We start from the raw sequence: 15,838 nt of genomic DNA on the forward strand, positions 1-15,838 counted from the left end.
CGGTATTCTAACAATCCGGTGGGAAACCCTTTTCCACGCTCCATGATGGTGTCAACCGGTGGGAAATTCATCCGCACCGCACCGGGCATGTTGATGGTCGCTTTCCTGCTTCTCACACACCACCGACATGCCAGCGCGGATGGCCTGTTTGACAACTTTATCTCACAGCTCATGACAACGGCCGCCACAGCGCAAAACTTCCTCGAAGACGCATACGATCAGAGACAGGGTCGTGGGACGGAACCACCACCAGCACTAGCGGCAGCAGCAGTAGAACCGGCACCATCGTCAGATTCACTTTCGCCCGTACTCATTCCGGTGGGAAGCATTGAGCCGGTTGAGCAACCCGTAACAACACCGCCTACTACGACCACGTTTTCGGCTGGCACGACGACGGCATCGCCGACAACGCACGGTACGCGTGCACCGCTTCCGTTCTGGAATCCGTTCGTTTGGTTGCGCCCGAAAGAATCTACACCACCGTACAATCCGGACACCGATCTAAGTACGGTTAGTATGAATAATTAGAATATTATGCCATTCCCATCGAAAACCATTCATCATCATGCACTTAAAGTTACTGCTTCGTCATGAAAAGTAGACCTTATCGCATGTTTATAGTGTCCTGCAACTGCTTTGCTTCCCCCCCCCCCCCCCCCCCCCCTTATAAGAGCTTTCTCGTTCTTGTCCAGCAATGAATCACCGGTATTGTTTTGCCTTTTTTAATCATTTGCATGTGATTCACTTAGCTACGAAGAAATTAGATTAACGGGAGCAAAAATAAAGCACTACATCCAACAGAAGCACCCTCACGATGGTATGGTCCTTGCGTTCCGTACGCAGCATGAAAAAGGGAAGCGCTAGTTCGCGTAATCCCCCCAAACCAGGGTATCCGCAAATCTTAATCCAATTTGGCCTTGGGTGTGTGTAAGCTGATGCTCGTGTGCGAGGCTTTTGCATCGCTGTACGGATTGGCTGTCGGATATGGCTGGCTGCTTCGAATATTCTCGGTGTAGATGCGATGAGGCTAATTTAATTGCTCTAATAATTATCTCACACCCTTCATGTGGATGCTCGTCGACAATCGGGGGGAATGTAAAGAGTACTAGTAGCGGCAGTATAATGGCAATCACTGCTATTAAAGTCTAGTTGAGTTTACTTCAAAATGCTTAAGATAAACGTTCGATGAATATCGGTTGCTTATGAAAACGAAATCACGTCTTATGCCCACTAGCACTGGCCGAAATGGAAAAGATGCATATCGTATTAACCAGCTGCGATTGAACGTTGATAGTCAGTTCCCGGCAGGCAGGATAACAAACCCAAACACAACACCAACCACGTTTCGTAACCTTATTTCGTATGTTTGAATAATGTATCGTGCACCGTTTTCGTGTCCAACGTAGACGACAGGTTGATGCCGATGGTTCATGCTAAGTTTTTGTTGAAGCACAAAAATAATGGACATCATTGCTAACAAAATATTGCCCACCGACCGACCAGACATAATTGCCACGATCGGAAAGGGCGCCGTCGACCTATAAAACTAGTATCCACCCAATACAGGAGCGATTTGAAAAGAGACGTGTTTTTCCGTTTACTCACGATTGTAGGACACACCAACAGTTTGTGTATGTGACTGTGTGTCCTCTGAACTTAGCTGTTTCAACCGGAAATGTATCATTCCACCAACCACACCAACGAACCTTCGTGGATGGACTATTTGAGGTACCATAAAACTAAAACACCACCAACTAACACATTGGTCTACACTGAAACGACTGCATGGTGTCCCCCCATACTCACCCGACAAGAAAACGGAGGTTGAAAGGAAGTTGCACCGGGAAAAATGGATCCAAGCGGACGAGGAAATTGGTCACAATAGCAGCACAATGCAGAATGCCAGTACATTATATGGTGCAATGGTCGTCTGTCTGAAGCTAGAAACATTCAAAGGATGTCCGTTTGGATACACGGGACGGGGACATTCCATTTTTGCTGTCGTTTCGATAAAAAAATGTCTTTCCACAACACACAACGATAATGCTGCTGATAGTACTCCTGTGCAGGAGCGGTTTAAAATTTGCTTTTAATCAGCTCGTGAATCGATTCGTTTGGCTGGCAGTATCCTGAAGGATGCAAGAACCATGTTTGTTATTTGCTGCTGCTTCGGAACTCGGAACTAACCGTGGCACCACAAATGTTGTAGTTGCGTGTTTTGGAAAAGCCAACAGTGGGACGTTGGTTTGGTGATGGTCGGGGTTTGGGCCCGACTCGAAACAAGGCCAATCATCATGGGCCGGAAATTGGACCAATAAATTACGGCTTCGTGCTGGTGCTAGTTTGATGCTACTGGTAGATGATGGTTTTGGTACCATGAATTTCACTTAAAAAGGACACACAATTATGACATTCTTTGCTGTGGAAAGGAAAATCATCACTTTGAGGCTTCTTTTCTTTTGCAGGCACGAAAAGGCTTAACTTTCAGGTACCAAGAGACAATATGCATAAATTCATCCTTTTACGCGTACCGTGATAATAACTCCAAACAAGGAAGGTTCGAGCACATCCTGCGACGCAGTTGATACAAAGCGTAGCGCCCTCTATTCAACGTACACAAAGAACCACGGCAGTAGCACCCAGGCCCGAAGGAATCATCATCACCGGCTAATGGAAGGACGCCTTTTTTTGTTGTTGTTGGTGGTGTGTCTTCTCTTGCCCTGTGCGAAGAAGAATGGCGTGCACGAATGTCATGTTGGGCGGGTCGCGGCACAAAGTAATTGACCGTTTGCATGCACCATTTTCATCTTTTCCATTTGTGGGACGAGCCGCAGGCTTGTGTGGATTTGTTCGGAGGTGTTTCTACACAAACACAAGTCAAGGACGAATGGCAAATCCATTTCCATTGAGGTCTATAATTTTCGGAGGTCACAAGAATCGTGCCTTTGTTCGTAAAGTTTAAAATGGGTATTATTACTCGTTGCAGTAGTTTAAACGATGGGGATATAGATCGATAGGGTAATAAAGTATGCAATAAAATCTAGGATATTCCCTAATTCCCTAATGACCTTACCTTACCTTAGCTATCAATAAGATGAGTCCTAGGTGTGTTAGAGAATGGAGGAAGTTTTCATCTCGTTCGATGATCTCTCATGGCTCAACAGCTCCGATAAAAAAAACTCATTTATCAATACGGGATACAATCTACGACAGGCACCACTTGCTTTGTGTATCCCTGACGGAGCGTAAATCCTGATACAAAGTGCAGCATAGAAAATTCCCCTCTTTTGGGATTTGCTACAAGCGACAGATATAACTTCAAAGTTTACCTTTCGAACGGGGGCACACATTAAGCCGTGCCTTAGAAAACATTCCCTTACCGAGTAGGTCACGTCTTCCATGAAGAACACGCCAACGCGCTTCTTCGCAAGGATATTTTTCATCAGCGTCATCAATCAGTTGACGAGGTGGTGCAGATTAGAGCCTCAATAAAACAATGTTTATATTATCCACGATTTTTCCAAGGAAGTGGCTTGCTCGGAGGTAGAACTGTTAATACGCTCAAATATGTCTGGAGGTAGAGTTAGTAAACCGACTGATAACGCTGTATAAATTTGTACATAACAGATGTGATAAAAGACATGAATGATGATTTTGTAGATCGATAGGACATAAGAAAATGACATGGAAAATTGTTAAAAGCTAGTTTCATTGGAATAAATTTATTATTTTAACAGCCAATTCATATTCATTCTCAAACGATGCCATCGTTTTTACAGCTCCAACTATCTTTCAATCAATTTTGCTGTCTGTGTTTGTTTAGTAATAAATTAATCATTTCTCCCGCCAAGGCCTCATCATTTCGAATGATTATTATGATCTCACCAAAACTCCCTACGGGTCACCACCATCAGCGATGTAGGCACATCAATCACACACACACATCAATTCGGGCCATAAAACCAATCCCTGTTCTTGTGACCGTCACGATGCTTTTCTCCTTCCAGCCGGAAATAGCGGTACGTCACGGCTATCAGGCCGAATCACACACGCTCAAAACGGCCGACGGTTATCTGCTGACACTGCATCGATTGCCGTGCGGACGCATTGGATGCCCGGCCCAAGGAGGCAAAGGTGTGGGCCAACCCGTATTCCTACAGCACGGACTACTCTCAAGCTCGGCGGACTGGTTGCTGAGCGGTCCGGATAGGGCGCTAGCGTTCATACTGGCAGACGCCGGTTATGACGTATGGTTGGGCAATGCACGTGGCAACACATACTCCCGCAAGCACGTCAGCTTCAGCAGCGATGAAACCGCGTTCTGGGACTTTAGCTGGCACGAAATGGCCATGTACGATATACCGGCGGAGATTGATTATCTGTACAACATTCGGGGTAGGTTGAATGTGGGGCCCATGCTCTAGCATATGTGGACGATGTTGGTGTTAATTGTTCTGTTCTTCCTTCCCATTTACACAGCTCAGGAACGCAATGATACGGGGCGCAATCTGCTGTACGTTGGACACTCGATGGGAACGACGATGATCTTCGCACTGCTGGCTAGCCGCCCGGAGTACAATGAACGGTTGGAGGCAGTGTTTGCACTAGCTCCGGTAGCCTTTATGGGGCACGTGAAGAGTCCGATCCGTTTGCTGGCACCCTTTTCGCACGATATCGAGGTAAGAAGACTGGGAGAGTCATAGTAATTTCTTCTTTAGCAAGGATATATGAACTGGTGCGACCATTCGGGACCGTTTCCCAATGCCACTAAATTTCATCTACATTTGTTCGTTTGTATTTTGTTTCATTTCATTTTGTGTCATATTGCCATATTGCACATCCCTTCTCGTCCACCGACCGGTCAATAAATCTTCCCGGTCGTCGTATCAGTAGATACCGCTAAACTATTTCGATAACCTTCGTGTTCCCAATTGGGTTGATGGTCTCGCGAATGACATTCTCAAGCGACTCTCGTTACGATTGCTGGTGAGTTCTCGATGTTCGCAGGCGCACATGGTCCGTGTACCGCGAACGATCCATTATTCTGAATTCCTTACTGCTTCCTCCCGTGTGCTGCTGGTGGTTCCATGGTTTCTCTTTCTGTCCTCTGGGTTTAGGGATTCGGCGGCTGGCTGTAAGGGATGTCCATCCGGTCATTGTCCTGATTTTGTTTCTGGCACAATTTATCTGGCGCGGAGTGTTGTGCATCTCTAGAAGCGCGAACATGTAAGAAAGGTGTCTAGTCGTGTTCGGATGATGTGTTTGTAAATTACATATTTTGTAAATACTTTCAACATTAGAGATGGGAATCCCTTCGCGTTACATTTACTCATCCTAATAATTCTTCACGGGTTGTGTTTCTTGCGGTTAAACCTCACTTACGGTTAGAGAGCGTTAAGAACATTGTACATTCTCATTTTAGTGGCTTTGGGGGTTTAGTTTGAACATTTTTCTTTAAATATATCCACCTTTTCTGATCTCTACCTTCCACTCACTCCCCACAGATGATACTTAAATTCTTTGGTGGCAATGAGTTTATGCCACAGAACAAAATCATTCGCTATCTCGCGAAATACGGCTGCGAGCTGACCGAGGCGGAAAAGTATATCTGCGAAAACACGGTGTTCGTGCTGTGCGGTTTCGACAAGGAGCAGTACAATGCCACCCTAATGCCGGTCATCTTCGGGCACACACCTGCCGGAACATCGACCAAAACAGTCGTACACTATGCGCAGGAAATTCACAACGAGGGCAACTTTCAGCTGTTTGACTATGGCGAAAGTGAAAATCAGCGCCGATATGGGCGGGCTACACCACCGGGCTACAATTTGGAAAACATATCGACTCCGATAGCACTGTTCTATGCGAACAATGATTGGTTGGCCGGTCCGTTGGATGTGGCCAATCTGTTCAATCAGCTACACCGCACCTCGATCGGTATGTTCAAGATACCGAACGATAACTTTAATCACGTAGACTTCCTGTGGGGTAACGATGCGCCGGAGGTCGTTTACAAGCAGCTGCTAATGCTGATGCAAAGATACAAGTAATAAGCCCCATTCCGCCCTCAAGCCATATCTTGCTAGTTGAACCGAAGGGGAAAGGGTTACGGGATTCTTTACGGAAATTCAAGCGAGCAAAAACCTATGACTGCATTTTCATGTTGAAAATTCTTACTGTTAAGACTTGTACGAGTTGTGTGTTGTGTATGTATAAATAAAACTGATGAGCAACAAGAGCTGGTTGTACATTTTTCAATATTTCGTTCAGTTTATGATAAAAATTAACTTTGTAGTCCCAGTATTCACATACGCCTCTGATACATGGACCCTGTCCAAAACAGCTGAAGCCCTCTTAGCCGCGTTCGAGAGGAAGATGCTCAGAGGATTGTACGAACTGTATGACGACCTCACCGTCGTGCAGCGAATTAAGCTCGCCAGGCTCCGATGGGCTGGCCATGTTATCCGCATGGCACCAGACGACCCAGCTCAGAAAGTCCTTTTAGGCCGTCCACACGAACAGAGGAGACGTGGTAGGCCCAGAATGAGGAGGATGGCGTGGAATCATCCACCATCAAGGCCGGGATAATGGATTGGTGGACGACGGCGCGGGACCGTGAGCGGTTCCGGGCTCTGCTGCGGCAGGCCAGTAACTATGACAGAAATAATTATTCACATATAACGAACATTTCAAAAATTACTCGCCGGGCCATAATGATGTAATTACCTTGAATTATTGTGCTCTCGAAGGACGTCGGATCTGTACAATGCACGCAATTGATTACTTCACCTGCACCGCCGCCGTACTGTACCATTCCAATAACTTGACTCAAGTACTCAACCTACCTATCTAGCCTCGATACCGGGTCGCGAAGTTGTTGCAAATCATTCCAAACTGTCAAATCGCATGACACCAACAAAAAAATATTACAAAAAGGATCCACGCAGAACTGTGCTCGGGTGCAACGATTGCAAGTATTTTTGTTATTGAAAAGAGTTTGTTCGACACCGACACGATTAGAAAAATGTCCAACGCTAACGTTGCAAGCTACCTGGCGGAACAGAAGAAAACCACCGACAAAGATCTAGCGGCCGAATGGACGGTGCTGGAAGAGTTGTACAATGAGAAGTAAGACAGCATCACAAAACCATCGCCAGATGGAGAAGCAAAACAGTGGTTCCGTTTTACATTCTATCGCCTTCTTTTCCCTTTGCCAGGCTTTGGAATGAGTTAACCATAAAGTTGGACACGTTCGTGAAGCATCCGGCACTACAGAATGAGGAAGCGTTGCTTGCCCTGTACCACAACTTCATCGCCTCCTTCGAAACAAAGTACGTTGTGTGATCGCGTCGATAACAAAAAAAAGATCTTCAAAAATAACTGTTCTATACGCTGCTTTCACAGAATCAATCCGTATGGTTTGGTAGAAATACTGACCGTCGTCATCTCGTACCTAACCGATAAGAAGGAAGCGATCGCATTCCTGGAGAAGCTAAAGGACAAGGTAAAAATCTGCGACCAAGCGGTCTGGATGTGCAAAGTGCTGCAGGGACAGATCCATCTCGAGCACCTAAACCAGCTGGATGAGACGAAAAAAATCATCGAAGATCTGAAGGACATTCTCGAGGAGGCGGGCAATGTAACACCGGTGCACGGCAAATACTACATGCTAGCGGCCAATTACTACCGGTATGTGTGTGGTTTTGGGCCCTTTTAATTTGTTCGTTCATAGATTTATGATCCTTTTTTTTTTGTCTTTCTCCCCAGATTGGTCGGACAGCACAGCGATTACTATCGATGTGGTCTTCAGTTTCTCGGATGCTCGATCGACACCTACCCGAAGGATCAATGGGCACAGCAAGCCTTCTGTCTAGGACTGGCCGCACTACTCGGCGAAGGTATTTACAACATCGGTGAACTGGTAAGCAGTGAAAGCAGTTTCTTTCTCTGTAAGTTATCACTAATTTCCTCGTGGCACCCTCCATACCACCTTCCCTTGCAGCTAGCACATCCGATACTGGAATCGCTCAACGGCACAGAAAACGAATGGCTGGTTGAACTGTTGCGAGCGTTCAACTCGGGCGACATCGTCAAGTTCGAACAGATGAAACCAAAATGGAGCTCAATCGCCGATCTGGCCGCGCAGGAGGTGAAGCTTCGACAGAAAATATCGCTCCTCTGCCTAATGGAAATGACGTTCAAGCGGCCGGCCAACAAGCGCACCATCTCGTTCGATGAGATTGCGAAGGAGGCTAAGCTACCGATCAAGGAGGTGGAAATTTTGATCATGAAAGCGCTGGCCCAGGGTCTGGTGAAAGGGGCGATCGACGAGGTGGCTGGCGTAGTGAACATGACCTGGGTGCAGCCGCGCGTGCTCGACCGCAAGCAAGTGGCCGGTATGGCATCAACGCTGGACACCTGGATGTCCTCGATTACGTCCATGGAGAAGCTGATCGAGAGCCGAGCGAGCGAAATCCTTACCAATTGAGTGTGTGTAGTAAGTGGGGCAAACCCTGCACGCTCACTCGCACACACAGGAAACTTCTTTTGTTCTTTGCTGATTACAATTAAATAAATGAATAAGACTCCTATATTTCATTACAACGTAAAACAAATTTATCGTCAACTATATGTAGGTAGCAGCGTTATGTGTATAATAGTCTTAATCCTAAAAGCAAATGTGTGTGTGCGTGTGGGGCACTCGGCTCACACGTTCGTTGTGCGTAAGGAGTAGTTTTGTGTGCGACAAGAGAGGGAACAATAATAATTGTAAAATTAATTTCATTGATCCTCACACGATCCTCGGGACACCTTAAATATGCAAACAGCGAAGCTTCGTATCGGGCACCCGAGAGGCAAACTCGAACGTAACATGGCGCCGCACCTCCTCATGCGTATCGCGCCGTATCCGGTGAGGTGTAACGCTTCCGACCAGCAGCAGCTCGAGATTTACATTCGCTTCCGCCACAAACCGCCGGACCAAGCCTTCCAGTTCGAACAAATGCTCATCCGACGCGCCCGGCAGTTCATCACGCATGAACATGGCCAACCGCACCAGGTACTCCACGTTATGTCCGCTCGGACCGCGGCACTCGACAATCTGGCGTGCCGTCACCAGCAACGGTTCCTCACCAACCCAGTGCTCGTTCTTGGGCGTTGCGATGTACACGAGCGCCGGAAATGCTTCTCCACTAATGCCGGACTGTTCACTTGCAAGCCGCGGGTAGAACTTTATGTACTCCGTCACGTACCCGCCAAGGGTGCACTCGCGCTGCCGCAGATAGTCCAGTGCATGACTTCCGGTCACCCTAAATGCACAGCCCCATGTAATACCCTAGAACGGAAGTAATGGAAAAACGATAGGAAATTTAAACTCGATAAGAAACATTCCATTGTTAAGTTCTATTTTTAGCGCGCTAATGTACTGTTGTAAGGTTCCGCGTTACGCATCGCTAGAACGAAAATTTTATGCTAGCGACTATATAAGCACGCATTTATGCTTGCTACCTGTGGGAGACGCCATGCGGTTCTTTCTAGCTCAACTCTCGTGGTTCCATACGAGTTATCGTGATAACTCTCCAGTTGCTCCGGTTCCGGAGCATGCCATGGGAAAAGTCCCCGGGCCCGTGACAGAAATTGTCGGGACGTGATTCGTCCCAGGAATTTATCAATCAGAAGTGCCTTTCTTTACTCTCTCGCGAGATTATTGCGCGCTTAGATTGGTTTATAAAATGCCAGACATATTAAAGTAATGTTGAGAATCTTTCCCCGGTGTTGTGAATGCGTGCGTGAGGAGAGTTTACTCTTCTCACCACTGCCTTCCCTCATCCACATCTCACACAATGGGGCTTACTCAGAAAGAACTGCTCTCTCTCCTTTTTTTCGATTTAGATCTACAATTGAAAACACATATTTCTTTCCCTAACGCCATGTTCATGTCCGAAAGAATTACTTGATATCGACACTTCTATCATGTTTCGTCTAACGTCTAGTCTGATATCGTGCTTCGTGTAATTTAATCGCGCTCACATTTAACACCTACCACCTCCTTCGTGGCCCGAAGACCTACACTACGTCGGTATCATTTGTCTCGTGTGGGGAACGTGCAGTCTAGTGAATGCTACAAATACTCATCATATCCCATGCATCGGCGTTACTACTCACCTCTTTGTCCTCGATTAAGGTGGCCACGCGACCAGGCTACGATGATGTTGAGGGCCGTATCGGACAGTATCGGAGGAAGAAAAGAATGAAAGAAAAACACCGGAAACATTAGATTCACGACTGACTGCGTAGGATTTTGTTTGATGATATGCGTGCAAATATTCGCATCTTGCGTAGTGATGCAGAAGAAGGCGACTCGATTGCAATGAGTAACTTAATGCTAATCATCTCTTTGGCATGTCAGACACTCAGTGACTCATCAGACTGATTTTTACAATGAAGAATCATAATCCATTCAATGTAAGGAAGATGTACATAACCACGACTGAGTACTCGCATAAAGGGAAGCTACAGGATCAAGAAAACCAAAGAAGGTAGATGAAGAAGATGTCTGGCCCTTCCAAGAGTAGATACGGAGGATAGGATTTTCAACAGCACGAGCACAGGCGGCTTGGGTTCAATTCCTCATTTTTTTCATAAAAGAAAATTGTTCACATGTGTATGTAATGGACAGGGAAGATTTTGAGTCAGTACCAGCCCGGTCTGAGTTCAATTCTAGAATAGGTCAAATGACCAGTAAGAACAATTTATTATCCTCGTAACGAACCATCATCCGCTTCTTTGGACGAACAAGATTAAATGACGAACAAGAACAAGACTTCAACTATAAGAGATCGATTTAGATATGGTTCACATTTTCCTTACTATTGATGCATTCTCACAGAAATTTTGTTTAATAAAATCGGGATGTGCGCGAACGCACTTCCCGGCTACCAAAAATTGCGCACACGAGTTATCCACATGAGGGATAATCGCAGGGGTCAACCCAGCCCAAGAGTGCAATGGCCAGGCCTCGCCCTGGGGGAACCGCCTTCGTGATCACGGTAACCCCTGTGCCAGGTAAGTATGCTTTCTGCCGCTCACAACCGACCACCCCATTCGCAACCGGCATGCTCCGCTAGCGATGCTTAACAGCCGGACCGGCAGCATAAGGGATAAGCATAGCAGGCTATGCTTTCTACCTGGAGCATGAAGCTATCATCTGTCAAACGCAACATCGCAACAAACAAACAACTAGCAGCCACCACACCCAAGAGCGCTTATCAGCTAATTAATAACATTTGCAAACTTATTGATAACCTGACACACAATGCGCCAGAGAATCGGTAGCATTTGTTTGATTGCTGTGCGTATAAACATGATTATGTCACGTCAAACCAACAAAGGGAAGACCAGTTCCATTAGGTAATGTTTAGCATTCCGCCAAACAAGCAGTATCGACGTATTTATTGCATCTGTGAAACCTTAGTAGAATAAAAAAAGGTAAAAAAAACTGGTCAAACACCAAACATACGTTCCCACGTCGATATACATACAGGTGGGTGTAAGTCTGGGTGTTTTTTATGTTCTTGTCTGGCCCTATTACAACGTTCTTTGACTGTATTGTAGATAATCGCCAGCGTGTGTGCTGAGCATCCATGTAGCAGTAGGAATGGTTTGCTAAAGCACTCCCTTCTCACACACCCATATCGGTGGCTGTATTTTTATTGGTTTGTCTGACGTGCCAAATGTGTACAACACCTCGATCTTTTTTTTTATTTCCTCGTGTGTGCTAATGTTTACAAAACACTTCCATCCCTTTGGCCCCTTAACTAGCCACTGTTACCACCTCCTCCACCCTCTTCTCCTGTAGGGTGATCGGTCATCCATCTGCTCGTGGATTAATCCCTTTTTTTCTGTAATGACGAGCGCGCGCGCTCGTGCAACTATAGTGATAGTACCAGTTTAGTGATGGGCAAAATGCGGTTTTGGTCGTAATCGGGATTTTCGGAACCAAGGCTCAGAATTGGGTACGAAATCAATATACAAGGGTTCCTCCTCCCATTCTTGAAAAATTATTTCTTTAATCTCGTTACAGAACAAACTAAATCAAGAAAGTCAGTAAATGTCAGCCAGGATCTATCTAGTTTGTAGAGCAAGTAGAAAAGAGCTCTTCTCTTTTCTACTTGCTCTACAAACTACATATGCTTCTGTTGCACCTCGGTCTTGTTATGCGAAGATCAACGCCGCTGTCCTCTCTTGAAAACCACCACCTCTTGAAAATATTCTCCGAAATGAAATCTAAAATGTATTTAGAATATTTTTATTCAAAATTTAATTTTTCTCCTAGCTCCAAGAACCTCAAACTCGTATTCAATATGGCCAAAATGTCCGAAATAAAAAAAAATCTGTAGGAATCGGACACGGCTCCGGAATCTGAGTCAGAATCTGATCAGAAATATGAATCAGTCTTGCCATTATTTCCAGTCGCAGTTTCGGAATTGACTCCGTAGTCGGTTCGGGAGTCAGTTCCGGAACATGTTCCAATTGCCTATCACCAGTACAATGTTACCAACACACCCAACAAAAAATCGATGGCCGCGTTAGGTGTGCTGTTTTGGTTCGCAAATTTTCACGTTTCGCGTTATGTGACGGTGGTTGATAAAAATAGCATCCACCAACAACCCGTGGTGGTGACAAAGTTGTAGGCTGGCGTGGGGACGCACGCGAATAAAATTAAGTGAGGAATTTAAGAACAACAAAACAATGTTTCTCCCGATGTTGGTTTAGGGGTGGGCAGGTAGGTCACACGTTTCAAGGGCTAGGTCTAACTAGGAGTGAAGCCGGCCGGTTTGGCCACGTTGCATTGCAGCGGATGTTGCGCTTACCTTCTCTATCGTCCCACGGTGCGTCACATTGCCCTGCCAGAACCGGCGCACGTACCCACGTATGTATCCGGTAATGCATTCGGAGTACTCAAAACCCGGATACCAGCACAGGGAACCGTACCCGAATACCCACACGCTGGGTGTCGTTTGTGGCGCCTCCATCCTTCCTTTCGAATCCTTTTTATGCAAATGCTGCGATCGGTGCCACACAATCAGATGATACTCGGCGTTTGTTTTGTAAACACGATCCAAACCAAGGGCGTGTGTGTCGATGATGGATGATGGTGGTGGCGCGATGCAAAGGGGCAAGGGCACAGGTTGAAGAAAGCGCAATTTTGCGACACACTTTTTCCTTTCGCTTTTTTTTTCGTGTGTGTGTGTTTATGTTTGTGTATACTAGACGTGTGTGCAATCTGGGCTTGTGGTGACTAGCAGGCACACACACTGTGTGCGCGTGATCGGTTGAACTTTAATTACCGTGGTTACACTAAACGTACTCGACTGCTTCCGATGATGTGAATTATTTTTTTGGAGACAAAACGCACGCACACACGTTTACATTAAATCATAAATAATTTCTAATCGCATTTCTAATCCAACAAAACGAAAAGATGTCCTTTGGTGGATAGCAGGAACAAAGGCAGGAAATGTCACCTTCTAGTAACGCATACTACAATCACCTTTTTGGATAAATCTTATCGCAACACAAACACGCACACGCGCCCTCCTATAACACTGTCGCATTAGATGCGCCGAACACACTTCACAGTCAGGATGATCAGGATCAGGCTATAGTTTTAACTTTGCTAAACGAAACGGACGCTGCCGCCGATGCCGTTCCGGATGTGGAGGTAGGTAATGTCGCAGTTGGTTTGTCGGTTCCAGCGCGACCGGATGTCGCGTACCGTGCGCTAGTACGGCTGCGGCCGCCACTGCTCGCTTTGATGCCACTACTGACGCGCACGTTCTTCGGAAGCTGATGGATATTGCTGGTCGGTCCGGTTTGCTAGCGGAAGCCTTCATATTCTGTCGGGAGTGAGTGAGAGCCAAAGCAGGGGGGGAAAAAGAGGAAGAAAGGAGAAAAAAACAATCTCGGTTCAGTTAAACCAGCACACACCACACACACAGCATCATCACGCATGGCTTAAAAAAAACGGGAACAGAGTTCCGTGTAGACAAAGCGACCAACCACCATGGCTTACGCGCTTTGACACACACTTGATCAGCATGGTATGCGTGCCTCCGTGGGTCTGTGCGCTAGTGTGTGCGCGCGCGCGCGCTCGCCACCCCATCGCACACGGACACACAGGCACACAACAAAGAGTGTGCGCGCGCGCGTGCACACGGCACGAACAAATAATCCACCACCACACACAGGTTGCGAGTTCGCGAACCTACCAGACAGAGACACCCGCCCCAATTTAACAAAAGAAGCAACCCAAAACCCCCAAGGAAGCCACATCGATGATCCTCTTGCACGGACACAAAGATCGCGATGGTCGGTTTATCGGTCGGTGTGTGAGAGAGCTGCAGCAGCAGAAGCCAAAAAGTTTGGCACGAGATTTTCAGTTCAACTGCCAAATTCTACCGATCCGAGTTGGCAATGGTATCTCCAATTGCTTTTCTCTAATCGTAGCAGCTTATCGGAAGTTAATTCCCTTTTTCCGTCGGTTTCTAGTAGGCCACTGGTTTGCACCGTATTCAGCACAGCTGATCCCTTCGATAAACAGTTGCAAATTCAAACAAAATCCGTTAAATGCGAAACACGCGCGCGCGTGCTCCACCACGAGTCGGGCCGAATGAACTTTCTATGAATGACGCATACCATTCAAGAAACCCCCCCCCCCCCCCCCCCACTTTATTCACGGTGGTTCATTTTGTCCCGTTCATTCCTGCTTCATTGGCTACGTGGACGACCTTCGCCAATATTGCATTTTTCCGCGTATGGTTCAATGTTTTTGCTTAGCTGCTAATTGATACAGCAATAGTGGTGCAATAAAAAAAGAACTACCAATGCCCTTGAACTTGACATCCAACAACAAAGAAGCAAGCTCACAATTCAAGGGGTAGAATTTAAAATTTGCCGTTCTAAAGGGTGTGTTGCAGCGACGCACAATTTTTCGATCACAAGGACATCAAACGATCGGTTCCGACCCGTTCTACTTACACTGTGCCACTGCTGCCGAGAGGAGCGTACGCCACGCATCTGCATCTTTCGTGCCATTGCCGCAAGAAAAACTGTTTGCCACCCCGAGGTATTTAACACACAAAACCACCACAACAGACGCAACCGTACGGAGACATGATTGGAACCTTTTGGTAATGAATTAAAGTTGGCGGATACTGCTGCTCACTGTACTGTTTGGGGTAGCTGGGACACGATTTTCGCGCTTACAAATGGTTACACACCACACTCTCGGGAAGGGTCACCGATGCAAGGGCACTTAAGAACTGAGAGCCTGATTTGGGGTGGAAAGTGGATTTTTCTCGCGGCCGGTCAACGACACACAGCTAGTGTGGATGGGAAATGTTTCTGGCGTACGTAAGTGAACGGATCTGGTCGGTCGCGGTGTATGCTGTTTTCTATTTTGCCAAATCTACCCCCACCCCACCAAGGGCAAATCCGACGCACACGCGCTCGTGCTACCGTACGGTTAGGCGTGGTTTACACACGCGACAGTACCGTTGTAGCGGTTGTTTTGGCTATACAGTTTTTGTTATTAAAATATTTGTTTTAAAGTTTCTTGCTCAATAAATATAAAGAAACTTTTCGGGCCTTTCTAGCTTTGATGTCAGAAATTAAAAAAAACTAGCTGTTTTTGTGAGGAGGCAGCTTTTTAGAGAATTATTTCTTTAGCTGATAGCTCTATTTTTCAGTAAGGTGATTTAATGTATGGATACAAGATATACTAAGGGAAATGTTTTAATTTTACTATTTTAAATGATCTCCCAGTACACATGTGGAA

General features: G+C 46.3%; 4 protein-coding genes and 1 non-coding gene across 6 annotated transcripts in view; 2 read left to right on the plus strand and 3 right to left on the minus strand.

Annotated features, from left to right (window-relative positions):
* Nucleotides 1–15,838, minus strand: part of LOC126558824 (pyridoxal phosphate homeostasis protein) — a 445,790-nt gene that overhangs the window by 79,511 nt on the left and 350,441 nt on the right. The gene's annotated exons all lie outside the window — the stretch shown is intronic.
* Nucleotides 31–6,050, plus strand: LOC126557694 (lipase 3-like). The gene is made up of 4 exons (XM_050213553.1): nucleotides 31–510; nucleotides 4,008–4,395; nucleotides 4,480–4,679; nucleotides 5,505–6,050. The coding sequence occupies exons 1-4, from the start codon at nucleotides 43–45 to the stop codon at nucleotides 6,048–6,050; spliced, it is 1,602 nt and encodes a 533-aa protein (XP_050069510.1). The 5' UTR covers nucleotides 31–42.
* On the plus strand, nucleotides 7,024–8,488 carry LOC126558308 (26S proteasome non-ATPase regulatory subunit 13). Its single transcript, XM_050214300.1, has 5 exons — nucleotides 7,024–7,128; nucleotides 7,218–7,331; nucleotides 7,405–7,689; nucleotides 7,768–7,921; nucleotides 8,003–8,488. The coding sequence occupies exons 1-5, from the start codon at nucleotides 7,025–7,027 to the stop codon at nucleotides 8,486–8,488; spliced, it is 1,143 nt and encodes a 380-aa protein (XP_050070257.1). The 5' UTR covers nucleotide 7,024.
* On the minus strand, nucleotides 8,802–13,034 carry LOC126558925 (glutathione-specific gamma-glutamylcyclotransferase 1). The gene is made up of 3 exons (XM_050215015.1): nucleotides 12,873–13,034; nucleotides 10,165–10,200; nucleotides 8,802–9,334 (listed from the first exon to the last, which is right to left on the minus strand). Exons 1-3 carry the CDS (start codon nucleotides 13,032–13,034, stop codon nucleotides 8,813–8,815), a joined length of 720 nt encoding a protein of 239 aa, XP_050070972.1. The 3' UTR covers nucleotides 8,802–8,812.
* Nucleotides 10,907–11,072, minus strand: LOC126560141 (U1 spliceosomal RNA). Its single transcript, XR_007607060.1, has one exon. It is a non-coding gene; the product is annotated as a U1 spliceosomal RNA (small nuclear RNA).

Source organism: Anopheles maculipalpis, chromosome 2RL (assembly GCF_943734695.1).
Source record: "Anopheles maculipalpis chromosome 2RL, idAnoMacuDA_375_x, whole genome shotgun sequence".
Taxonomy (NCBI): Eukaryota; Metazoa; Arthropoda; class Insecta; order Diptera; family Culicidae; genus Anopheles; species Anopheles maculipalpis.